Below are 12,696 nucleotides of genomic sequence, written 5' to 3'. Positions count from 1 at the left end.
TTAAGCTTTGCCATTTTAACTATAATGTGTGTTGGTGTGGACCTGTTTGGGTTTATCCTGGTTGGAACTCTCTGCACTTCCTGGGCTTGTATGTTGGTTTCCTTCATCAGGTTGGGGAAGTTTTCGGACATTATTACTTCAAATATGTTCTCAATCCCTTACTTCCTGTCTTCACCTTCTGGTATTCCTATGATGCGCATGTTATTGCGCTTGATATTATCCTAGAGGTCTCTTAAACCATCCTCGTTGTTTTTTATTCTTTTTTCTTTCTGTTGTTCCGTTTGGGTGATCTCCGCTACCTTGTCTTCTAAGTCGCTGATTCGATCCTCTGCTTCATCTCACCTGCTGGTACTCCCTTCAGGTGAGTTCTTAATTTCGGTTATTGTGTTCGTTAGTTCTAACTGGTTGTTCGTTATGATTTCTACATCCTTCTTTATGTCTTCTCTAAGCTCCTTAAACATTCTTATCACCAGTGTTCTGAACTCTGTCTCTGAAAGGTGGGTTACCTCTGCTTCATTTGGTTCCAGTTGTGGAGATTTGACTTGCACTACTTCGTTCTTCTCCTCTGCGTGTGCTCCAAAGGTGACTCTTGTGTTATGTATATTGTCCTGTTCAAGAAGATCTTTAATTGCTTTTTGCTTGTGAGTAGGTGGGGTTAACTCCTAGGCTGACTCATTGTGAGATTTGGCTCTGCCCACCGCACGACGTTCTGCTGCGTGAGGGTTGACCACTTAAACGTGGTTTGGCCTCTATGGGCTCTAGTGCCTGCAGAGAATTCCCTCTGGATGTGTGACTTGTAGGTCAAACCCAGTAGTACTCTGGTTTGGTCTGGAGTTGGCCTCTGGATATGTTGAATCTTGTGCCTCTTAAGCTGGGCCCTGGTAGGGCAGTTTCAGAACAAAGCAAATCACCAAGCAGAACAACAACAAAGAAAAAAATCACATACATTCACATGTGAAAATACCCGATAACCCCCACTCGACACAGGCAAAGATATCAAAGATATAAAGACAAAGCAAAACAAAACAAAACAAAACAAAGCAAAACAAAAAGCAGCGCCAGTCTTGGCTTAAGCCCACCAAGTAATGTTCAGGTTGTCCTCTGCTGTACCAAACAGCCCCCTGCTTATTGCGCAGGCAGAGCCGGTCACCTGGTGCCCAGAGTGACTTTGGGACTGTAGATTTAAATGCGTGGGCCTGAGGGGTCTGGATGATAGTTTTTACAAAGTCAGTGTAGTTTCTGCCCTTGACTGCACATATGCACACTGAGAGTAGCACCACCAGCCCTGTGTCCAGTACTCCTGAGTCTTAGGGCACTTCCTCAATGTGTGTGTGTATGGGGGGTGCGGGCGGGAGATTTCTGATCTGCTGAAAGCCCAGAGCTGCGCCTGCCTTACTGCTGATCTCTGGGTGTGTCTCGGCAGTTGCACTTGCCCCACCCTAGGCAGGCCAAAAAGGGTGGGGGCTGAGGGTGGAGGAGTCTCTTTTCTCCTAGCGCAGCCAAAATCACACACTTCCCAGTCTCCCTGGGTCAGGGCTGCCCGTCAGGCTTCCCAGAGCCTGAGCACTACTACGGCTCCTCTGTAATCTGACACTATTCCTCAGTTCAGGGGCCAGTTTAAGTCTCTGGAAGGGCGGGGGTAGGATTGGAAGGGGGGGGTGGAGGGGTCCAGGTATGGAGTCTGTGTTCTTTGTCCGCCCCAAGGCCCACTAGCTGCCCTCCCGGCGGGAGAGATCAGCCGTGGGACGCAGGGAAAGAGCCCACCTCCTGGTCTCTGTGCTCTCTGTTCCGCCCTGGGATCCGCCCTGGGATCCCGTGCGTGCCCGGAACTGCGGGTGCCACCGCGGATTTCGCCGACGCCGCAGGCCAGGACCCCGCCGCCGGCCGGGATGCCGCCGCAGGCCCCGCATTTTCACTCCGCTCCCTTCCTTCCTTCCCCTGCTCGCCCAATTAGCGCACCTTCAAGTAATCCTTAGCTTCAAGTAATCCACGAGTCTCTTAGCTGTTCTGTGTGATGAGCAAAGAGTTCTTTGATGGGTTAGGTCCCGTTTGTAATAAGATCCGGAGGAGAACTCAGAAAGTGCACCCCGCTGCCGCCATTCCTATCCCAACTCATTATTTTGAAAACTGGTAAATAAAAGTAAAGAACCAAGCATTTGTTCTGTCTTTCCTGTAGTTGTATCACTGGGTAACCCATTAGTAAATGAGGGGAAATTTCTCCTTATAGAAATATTCTGGCTAATAAGGGTGATTGAATTGGAAAGTCATCTTATTGCAACCCTTAATCAATTAAATGATCTAGCTATTGAGTATCAATAGCTGCTAACATCACAAAATGAGATGCACAGCCCCCACCCCCCATGAAAGGACCCAGGTTGGTGACCCATGAGACAGTCTTCCCAAAAAAGATCTAACTAGAATGTGATCAAGTTGTCAGTCTCAACCAACCTTTGTGGAATACAGTGGACAGAAGAATATGGAGAATGACACCATAGAGATATAATTATCAAAAGCCATGTGGTAGGAGAATTTAATGGATAAACAGCCCAGTTTCTTCAACAAATAAATTGCAATGATAGAGGGGAGGCAGAGAAGAAGGGAGGGAAGGAGGGGAGAGAGAGAGAGAGAGAGAGAGAGAGAGAGAGAGAGAGAGAGAGAGAGAGAGAGAGAGAGAGAGATGAATGAAAGGTGAACCTATAGATTAACAGAGACCTAAGAGAAATATCAACAAATTACAAAAGTGGACTTTTTTTATCTTGATTTTAACTTGAGGAAAAAATCACATTAATAAGACAATTGGAAATTTGAACACTAACTGAATATCTGATGATATTAAGAAATTATTATTACTGTTTTTAGGTAATTGCGGTTATGTTTTTAAAAAGTCTTTATCTTTTATTTTGAAATATTTACAGATGAAATTATTTGAAGTCTTAGATTTGCTTCAAAATAATATATATAGAAGGACATAAAGTGGGTGAAAATATTCATGACACAAGATTAGCCCATGTGTTGATAACTGTTGAAACTTGGTCATAGAGATAAGAAGGTTCACTACACCAGCCTGTCCCTTTTTGTGAGTGCTTGAAATTTTCCACCATAAAAAGTTTTCTTTTGTTTTGTTTAAAGGAATGCAAAGGGAGAAAGAAAGGGGAAAACAAAACAAAACAAAAAGCTAGATTCTGCAGAAATACAGGAAGGAAACTTAACAGCGTGCCTGACTGTTAACCCCTGGATGCATTTCTCATTGACTACAGCAGCCAAACAGAAAGGTTGTCTTTAAGAACGTGGGCCCTGGATTCAAATCCGTTCTTCCGCACCCACTGGGGGCACTTTTGCTACCAGATCCTCTGAGCCTCAATTTTTCATTTACAAAATGGAGATGAGCTAGTACACACTTTATAGGTTTGTTGCCAGGATAAAAGAAGATGATCTGTGTAAAGCATGGGGCAGAATACCTGGTACTAGTCATTACTCAATAAATGTGGGCTGTTGACTATTTATTGCATGTAGCGTTTAAAATCAGAAAATAAAAGTGAATATGTGCACTTTTCAAGGAATGTTGGAGCATTTCTGATGACTTCTGAATTTCAAAGGACTTTTTCTGTTCATTTTCCCAAACACAGGAAAGTGATTAGATTTTACAAAGTTTATGTCCATCACCTGAAAAGCTACCTTATGGTAAAATCAAATCAAAAGTCATAACACTCATCCTGTTGAAACAGACAGAAAGTAAACCCCGTACACACAACGCCTACTTTTTTCCTAACTTTTTTCACCTCTGTTTTTCCATTTATGGTTAAGAAAGCAAGAGAATCCTCCTAGAACAAGAAGCTTCCCTCTTTTTCTGCCTCGAGGAGACCATGAGTAATGGACTTTTCCATCAGGGTTGTTTTTCCTGGACGTAGTGTACCCCCTCCAAGTGCAAAAACATGTGATCCTGAAAGAGACCTTAAGTAAACTTCAAATGTCCCTTATCGGTCAGAAATGCTGTCCCAGTTTCTAATAAATTATGAATTAGTTTTCTGTATTTGGTGCTCTTCCTTTTTAAACAGAAGTTCTATTCATTCAAAGTATTAGTTGAGAGATTTCCACATGCCACATGTAGCCCTGAACAAAGCAGAAGCAGTCCTGAACTCAGTCTCCGGCTTTCCGCAGGAACGGCTCCTTCTTATCCTCCAGCGTGAGGCTGGAAGTTTCCTCTCATTACCCAGTGCTCTCTGTCCCTCTTTATCACATCCTCCTGCTTCATTTTCTTTATAGGTCTTACCTTACCCTCATCTGAACTCACCTTATTTATTAATTAACTTCTTTTTACTTTTTACCTCTCTTTAGCTGTCTCACCGTTTCCCACTATGTCCCCACCATCTAGCCCAGTACCCAGCAGGTGCACTTGCAGGGCCCAGTGCACAACGAAAATATGGGGCCCCTTGTTCAAAAAGTAGGAAGAATTGTAAGACAGTAGAACATTAACCCAAGTGTGGGAACCTTCTAAGCATAGGAGGCTGTGGGACAACACAGGTCATGCATCCATTATTATTAGGCCTAGCACCTAATAAACACCCCCCAAAATAGTTATTGGAATGAATGCAAATCTAAGAAAAATATCAGGTACCAAAGGAGCTCTGACATACAATATGATAAAAGATTAAGACCAGAAACCAGCATGTGTGTGAAAGGATGCATAATTGCAACCCCAGGGTTGACTGTGAGGTGAAAAATAAGTTCATCACTCTGCTTTCCTTGGAAAACACTAAGTCTAGGCTGTAAATCCTTGAGGGGTGGCACCATAGCATTTCCATCTCTGACTCCTCTGGCATGGCCTTGCATGTGTGTGGTGCTCAACGGAGATCTGAACTAAACTGAATTGTTTCTAGAGGCAGAATTAGAGAAGGATAAGGAGGTATGAAATAAATATTCCTTTCTTTAGTGCAGACCTCACTAAATTTAGGAGGAGATGAGCCAGTCTTAAAGTTCATCCTCTAAGTTTATGACAGTGGTTCCGAGCTATGCTCAGCCGTCAGACTTCTAGAAATCTTGTGTTTTGCTGGTGTTGGGATTTTATGATGTGTCTGGCATTCATTCAGTATATGAAGTATTCTGTGCTGAAAGTGATCATTTTGTGGTAAATGCAAAGCTTCTCAAAAAGACTCTTAAGACTATATTCCTTTAAAATTGGGACTACACGTCCACATATTTTTCCTAAATTGGTGGACATATTTCCCTTGTCCCGCATCCAGAGCTGGTAAGAGTTCCCATGAAGTGATTATCTCATTGTGTCACAATTTATATTATATAGGCATAATTTCACATATGCTCATATTTCCTTTGGACATGTTCCAGGGTTTAATTCCATTTTCCATGGCATTCCTTAACAGGGCTTCTTAAGTCTACATTCCTGAATCCCAGGTAAAGCCCTGCCCTGTGTCTAACTCCTTGGCAGGGGACATTTGGAAGAAGAGTTGTTTCAGGTTGGATGTAGTGAGCTTTGCTGCTATTTGTGTTTGGGCCTTTGAAAACCAGTTCTCTAGGATCATTTCCTAACCAATTCACTGATCACAAAACTCCTCTCTGATACCCTAGTCCTGCAGGATCTATCCATTTCCCCAAGACTGAATCCGTGGCACCTAGGCCTCCCTGTGTCTTTGTACCTGGAGCCCACCAAGCTCCCTAATTCTGTGTCGATAAGCATGCAAGATGTGGAACAGTGTTGGTCAGTTAGTGAAGGATATCTGCAAATGAATCTTTTTAAAAATTAAAACTAGCTTAAGAAAAGTGTGTTAGGACTTCCAGTAAAGGCAGCAGAATAAATAAACTCTGTACTAAACTCATCCTATGACTGCATAAAAATTACAACTAAATTATAGAACAATCATCATTGAGAGCCACCTGAACACTAGCTGACCAGAATTCCTACAACTAAGGATATAAACAAGAAGCCATGTCAGGACTGGTAAGCAATAGAAAAGATCAATGAAACCAAGAGCTGCTTCTTTGAAAAGATAAACAAAATTAATAAACCTTTAGCCAAAAGAAAAAAAAGAGAGAGCTCAAATAAATAAAATCGGAAATGAAAGAGAAGAGGTGACAACCAACACCACAGAAATACAAAGGATTATAAGAAAATTCTACAAACAATTGTATGCCAAATAAATAGAAATGGATAAATTTTTAGAAAGACACAACCTTTCAAGACTTCAAGAAGAAACAGAAAATCTGAACAGACCAATAACTATTAATGAAATAGAATCAGTAATCAAAAAAACTCCCAACTAACAAAAGTCCTGAACCAGATGTCTTCACAAGCAAATTGTATCAAACATTCAGAGAAGCAAATAACTATCCTTTTCAAATTATTCCAGAAAATTGGAGAGGAGAGAAGTTTCCCAAACTCATTTTATGAGACCAGCATTACTGTGATTTCAAAACCAGACAAAACACTACAAAAAAAGGAAAATTATAGGCCAATATCTCTGATGAACATAGATGCAAAAATCCTCAACAAAATATTAGCAAACCGAGTTAAGCAATACATTCAAAAGATCATGCACCACAATCAAGTGGGATTTATTCCTGCAATGTAGGGTTGGTTTGTATCTGCAAAACAATTACCATGATATACCACATAAACAAAATAAAGGACAAAAATCATATGATCATACCAATAGAGCCAGAAAAAAATATTTAACAAAAGCCAACATCCGTTTATGACAAAAACTCTCAGCAAAGTGGGAATAGAAGGAACATACCTTATACTGAAGGCCCTATATGACAAACCCACAGCTAACATCATACTCAATGGAGAAAAGCTAAAAGTTTTTTCTTTAAGATCAGAAACAAGACAAGAATGCCCACTTTCATCACTTCTATTCAATATAGTTCTGGAAGTCCTAACCACAGCAATCAGACAAGAAAAAGAATAAAAGACATCCAAATTGGAAAGGAAGAAGTAAAACTGTCATTATTTGCAGGTGACATGATACTATATAAGAGAACCCTAAACATTCCACAAAAAAACTGTTAGTACTGGTAAATGAATTCAATAAAATAACAGGATACAAAATTAATATTCAAAAAATTTGTTGCAGTTTTACACACCAATAACAAACTATCAGAAACAAAATTAAGAAAACAATCCCATTTACAGTTGCATTAAAAAAAACACCTAGGAATAAATTTAACAAGTAAAATACCTGTTTTCAGAAAACTATAAGACACTGAAGAAGGAAATTGATGAAGATACAAATAAATGGAAGGATATACCGTGCTCATGGCTAGGGAGAATTAAAATCTTCAAAATGTCCATACTACCAAAAGCAACCTATAGATTCAATGCAACCCTATCAAAATACTAATGGCATTTTTCACAGAACTAGAACAAATAATCATAAAATTTATGGAACTACAAAAGACCCCAAATGACCAAAGTAATCTGGAAAAAGAAGAACAAAGTTGGAGGTATCACACTACCTGATATCAAACTATACTAACAAGGCTATAGTAATCAAAACAGCATGGTACTGGCATAAAAACAGACATATAGACAATGGAACAGAATAGAGAAGCCAGAAATAAATCCACACCTGTATGGTCAATTAACTTATGACAAAGGAGGTAAGATATACAATGGGGTAAAGATAGTTTGTTCAATAAATGGTGTTGGGAAAACTGGAAAGATAAATGCAAAAACATGAAACTAGACCACTTTCTTACACCATGTACTAGAATAAAATCAAAATGGATTAAAGACAAATGTAAGGCCTGAAACCATAAAACTTCTAAAAGAAAACATTGACAGTAAGTTCTTTGACATAACTCTTAGCAATTTTTTTTTGGATATGTCTCCTCAGACAAAGGAAACAAAAGAAAAAATAAACAAATGAGACTAAATCAAACTAAAAAGTTTTTGCACAGTGAGGGAACCCATTAACAAAACAAATGGCAACCTACTTAATGGGAGAACATATTCACCAATGATATATCCAATAAAGGGTTAATATCCAAAATATGTACGGAACTCATACAATTTAACACCAAAAACCAAACAATCCAATTAAAAAGTGGGCAGAGGACCTGAATAGACATTTCCCCAAAGAGGAAATACAGATTGCCAATTGACAGAAAAAATGAACAACATCCTAATCATCAAGGAAATGCAAATTAAAACCACAATGAGACATCATCTCACACCTGTCAGAATGGCTATCATCAATAAATCAACAAACAAGTGTTGGTGAGGATGTGGAGAAAAGTAAACCTTCGTGTACTGTTGGTGGGGTTGCAAATTGGTGCAGCCACTATGGAAAACAGTATGGAGGATCCTCAGATAATTAAAATTAGAACTACCATGTGACCCTGCAGTACTACTTCTGTGTATTTATCTGAAGAAATCCAAAACATGAAGTTGGAAAGATATATGCACCCATGTGTTCATTGCAGCATTACTACAATAGCAAAGGATGGAAGCAACCTAAGTGTCCTTCAATAGACAAATGGATAAAGGAGATGTGATATACATATATATATATATATATATATATATATATATATATATATATATATGAAGTATTACTTAGCCATAAAAAAGAATAAAATCTTACCATTTGTGACAACATGGATGGACCTAGAAGGTATGCTGGTGAAATAAGTCAGACTGAGAAAGATATATACCATACTTATATGTGGAATTTAAAAAACAAAATAAATGAACCAACAAAACAGAAACAAACTCATAGATACAGAGAATAAATTGATGGTTGCCAGGTGGGAAGGTGGCTCGGGGGATGAGTGAAAGGAATTAGGAAGTAACAAATTGGCAGTTCATAAAAACTGTTACAGGGATATAAAGTACAGCACAGGAAATATAGTCAATAATATTGTGATAACTATGTGTGGTGTCAAATGGCTACTAGATTTATTGGGTGATCACTCCACGAAGTATATAAATATCTAATCATTATGTTGTATACCTGAAACTAATATAATATTGTATGTCAACTGTGAGTGAAAATAAAAAAAATTATTTAAAAAATAAAAATAAATAAAAAGGGAAAAACATAAATAGAAACAATCCTCAAAGCAGTACTAATCTGGCACCAAGAAAAAAATGATGTCAAACTGTTCCTTTCTCACTCATTTTCTCTTCAGAGTTGAGATGATAAAATAAATTTAAGTTTTAAACTAAGCGATTTAAGTAGTTTTAGACAATGTTTAAGAGCAGCAAGGGGCTTCTCGTTAGTAAATATTGTGGGATGGAAAAGGAAGAAGCAGGTGAAAACCAGAAGGAAATTAGATTTCTTCCAGCACTTTCTTCTTCCTAAAATAATTTTGCTGTTCCATGACCTCCTGGACTGAAATTCCATCAACCATTAATAAATTCTTAAAGCAGGAGCACTCATAGGAAAGAAAGGATATGTGATTGGAAAAAGGTGGAACAGACCCCGGACAGACGAAAACAGCAGACCCTGATAGTCTCCTAATTTTAATCCTCTTGTGTGCTCCCGCAGACGTAACAACTTTGCCCTCCTCTGTACTTGGCCTGTCAGCCTCCACCGGGCCTTCAACTGGCCTGGCCTCCTGGTTTTATCCCACCCTGTTTCCCTGATTCTGAAACTGGTTATCAAAATTGTAATTGTCCTTTCGTAATGAAAAAGTTTTTACCATCTAATCAGAAATGTCACACAAGTTCTTTCAGTAGACTACCCAACGCAGTGAGAAAAGTCACCATTTACTGAGTTTTTATTGCTATGTATACCCAAACAGAAGGCTTCTCCAAATATAATTTCCCCGTTTTCCCAGTGAGAAAGGCTTAAAACAAAATGTTTGGGGCCAACTTGGATATATACAAATTTAGGAATGTAGATGAAATCGTGGAATATTTACTTCTAATATTTAAGATCATTCTATAGATGAATCATTGGAGTGATTGCTGTCTTGCACTCTCCCTGTGTTTTCAGCCTCTTCACATGCATCCATGTGTGGGCCTTGAAACAAAAGCAAAAGTCCTTCTTTGAGTTCTCCTCATAGCTTTTCCGAGCACAGCAATCTTTCCTTCTGCCCAAGTCGTCTGAGCTACGGCACTTTTTGCATCTCTGTGTATGATACTTCACTTTTCCTTCGTTTTTCCATTCATCCTGGATGTGTGTATACCTGTTCTCCGAGCATCACCACCCACTGCATGGCCTTTTTGAATAAGTTGAAGTAACTTGTTTATTCTGACATCCAACCCCTCCAACTGTGAGGTCATATGCCCACAATAATTATTAAATCTGTATTAAATTTTTTGCCACCCAAAACGTGGCATTGATTAAAGTTGTAACAGGCTATTAATGTCTTCCCCAGATGACATTATAGTTCAAAGGAATTGGAGTTTTGAAAGAACTTGAAGATAAAGCTACTTCCTGATTTCGGAGGGATAATTTTTTGGGGGTTGCAGTTGGGAAGGACAGCTCACCCTTTATTTAAATACATGTGGTATATGTCTAAATGCCAGGCAAATTTTTTGTGCTCCGCATGTATTATCTCATTTAATTCTCCAACAGCTCTTATGAGATAGGAATTTTTATTACCATTTCACCAAGGAGAAAATGGATTCTCGGAGAGGTCAAGTAACTTTCCCAAGGGCATACAGCTACAAAAAACCAGGTGTGTCTGACTCTAGATCTCCTGTTCTTAGCTATACCACACATTTACACAAAATTCCAGAAGGTTCTTTCTTTCAGTTGGGAGAAACATGGTACAATGTCACAGGTTCTTACTTAACCATTCTAAAAATAACAAGTGGATTTATTATTTTTCCTGGATTGTGTATACTTTTCTCTCTGCTTCACTGTGAAGTATAATACATTTTTATTATTCCCTATCCGTTAAGTAATTTCAATAGTAGTGATTTTGTTAAATGTGGATGATGAAATAAATCCTTTTTTGAGACCACAGCCATCCTGCCAAGATTTTGTGTTTGTGGCTAGCCACACTGATGCTGATTGATATTACAAAGCTTGTCCCATGGAATTCTGGCTTTCCTTCGAGTGTAAAAGCTGTTGACACGAAATAGCTATGCATAGCAAAGTTGAGTTAAATATTATTTCGTTTTGTATTCATTAAATTCTCTGCCTCATTCAGCATATGTAGAGACTAAAGAACCAAAATTGAAGTTTGGATTCTTAGATAGCATAGTCCACCTCTGATTAATTATCCAGCCCAGATCATGCATTACCAAAGAAGTTTAGAAAACAGTAAACAGCATGTCATCATGTGTTTCAAACATGCAATAAACAGACGCTTTAGGTGGCCGAAAGAAATAGCGTAAGTGTTTGCTTGTTATTGGTATTTTCCCCCCCATTGCTCTCCTGACTCATGTTGAAAGGCTTTTGTTTCTAATCAAAGCAACAAACGGTAAGGTCATTTCCTTGCGATTATATGGCAGCGGAAGGCGTCGGAGGTTTTTAGGCCCCTACTTCCACTGGCTTGGCTTTGGAGAAAACACACACACACACACACACACACACACACACACCACAAGCGCTTGATGCACGTGGCCTTTGTCCTGCACACTCTCTTCAGTCCCTTTAAATGAGCCGAGATCATGGTTCGGAGGTAAGAACAATTTCTCTTACAATCTTCTGACTACAGACCGTGTAATGGTGCTCTTACTGGCATTTCTTAGCAAAATCCTGGGCAGATTTTAATATTATACTGGGGTGGACTATCTACTATTCCAGAACCCAACTTTCAGAAAACGAAACTGCAAGAAATGTTTATCTTCCCTCTTTTCAAAGAATTGTTCTTTTCGAACATGAATTGGATATGCTCCAGTTTGATCCCAAAGTGAAGCTGGTCCTTAATGCTCATCTTTTGGAGGGTTTTCCTGTCATTGTTTTAAATGCTGTCTCTGCCCCCTTAAAGGTCCTAAGAGGCTGATGTCTGGTTTTGACTTTGGAACTTTGGGGATTATCGCTGAAGTGTGTAATTCCACCTCACTGCTTCCCCCAAACCCCACTTGTACCCTTTTTCTTTTCTTTCCTTCTTTTTGTTTTAAAAAGTATTTTGAAGATGAGAGCTCCTTTACAGATGTGGAAGGACAGCGAGAAGGCAGGAACTGTGTCAGTAGGCAGCACGAAAATGCTCTTAGATTTCCCGCTGATAATCATGGCAGCACAGAGTGCTCTGTGAGCACTTGGCAGCAAAGACCCTTTGGGGGCCTAGAGCCCGTCAGTAACTTCTGTAAATGGGCCTTTTAATGGATGTCTCTGTTTTGCCCCGAGAAAGAGCAGGAAAATTGAATTCTGTCCCCCATCCTACCTTGTGATAAAGACTCTCTGCTGTCAGATTCAGCAGCTCGAGGTAGAGATCTTGGAAATGCCATTTTGGGGGATGACGAACAATTAATTAATACAATTTGTCAGAGGATGTCCAACATCCTAATTAAAGGGAAACTCCTGTTTTTCTTTCCTTCCTTGTAATGTGCTTATGGGAAGCTCATCAGGTCTAACTCTGTGCCCATTTTTTGTTCCCTGATAGGTAGATGTTGGAAATGGAGGAGGGGAGAAAAATCTGGGTAGACTTCAGAAAACAAAGGAAATTGTCTCATCCAGGAGACTGCAAAGCTCTTGGGTGTAAAAGGAAGTCTGTGGAGGAAGTGGGTAGGATTGGAGAGAGAAGAGAAACGTCAAGGAAATAAATATATCACAGTAGGGA

The 12,696-nt window shown here is 39.5% G+C and overlaps 1 protein-coding gene across 6 annotated transcripts in view; it reads left to right on the top strand.

The window, feature by feature from the left end:
• The window catches only part of FRMD4B (FERM domain containing 4B), a 372,884-nt gene that overhangs the window by 209,155 nt on the left and 151,033 nt on the right, over window positions 1-12,696 (top strand). The window contains exon 1 of one of the 6 annotated variants that reach the window (XM_033132202.1): window positions 11,536-11,595. The exons of the other annotated variants lie outside the window; for them this stretch is intronic. Coding sequence (XP_032988093.1) covers window positions 11,572-11,595 — 24 coding nt within the window. The 5' untranslated portion in view covers window positions 11,536-11,571. Of the gene's footprint in view, window positions 1-11,535; window positions 11,596-12,696 lie in introns of those variants that run through there. 6 annotated transcript variants of the gene reach the window in all.

Source organism: Rhinolophus ferrumequinum, chromosome 17 (assembly GCF_004115265.2).
Source record: "Rhinolophus ferrumequinum isolate MPI-CBG mRhiFer1 chromosome 17, mRhiFer1_v1.p, whole genome shotgun sequence".
NCBI classification, from domain to species: domain Eukaryota; kingdom Metazoa; phylum Chordata; class Mammalia; order Chiroptera; family Rhinolophidae; genus Rhinolophus; species Rhinolophus ferrumequinum.
The sequence above is the reverse complement of the archived record's forward strand: the minus strand, read 5'-3'. Positions and strand labels throughout refer to the sequence as shown.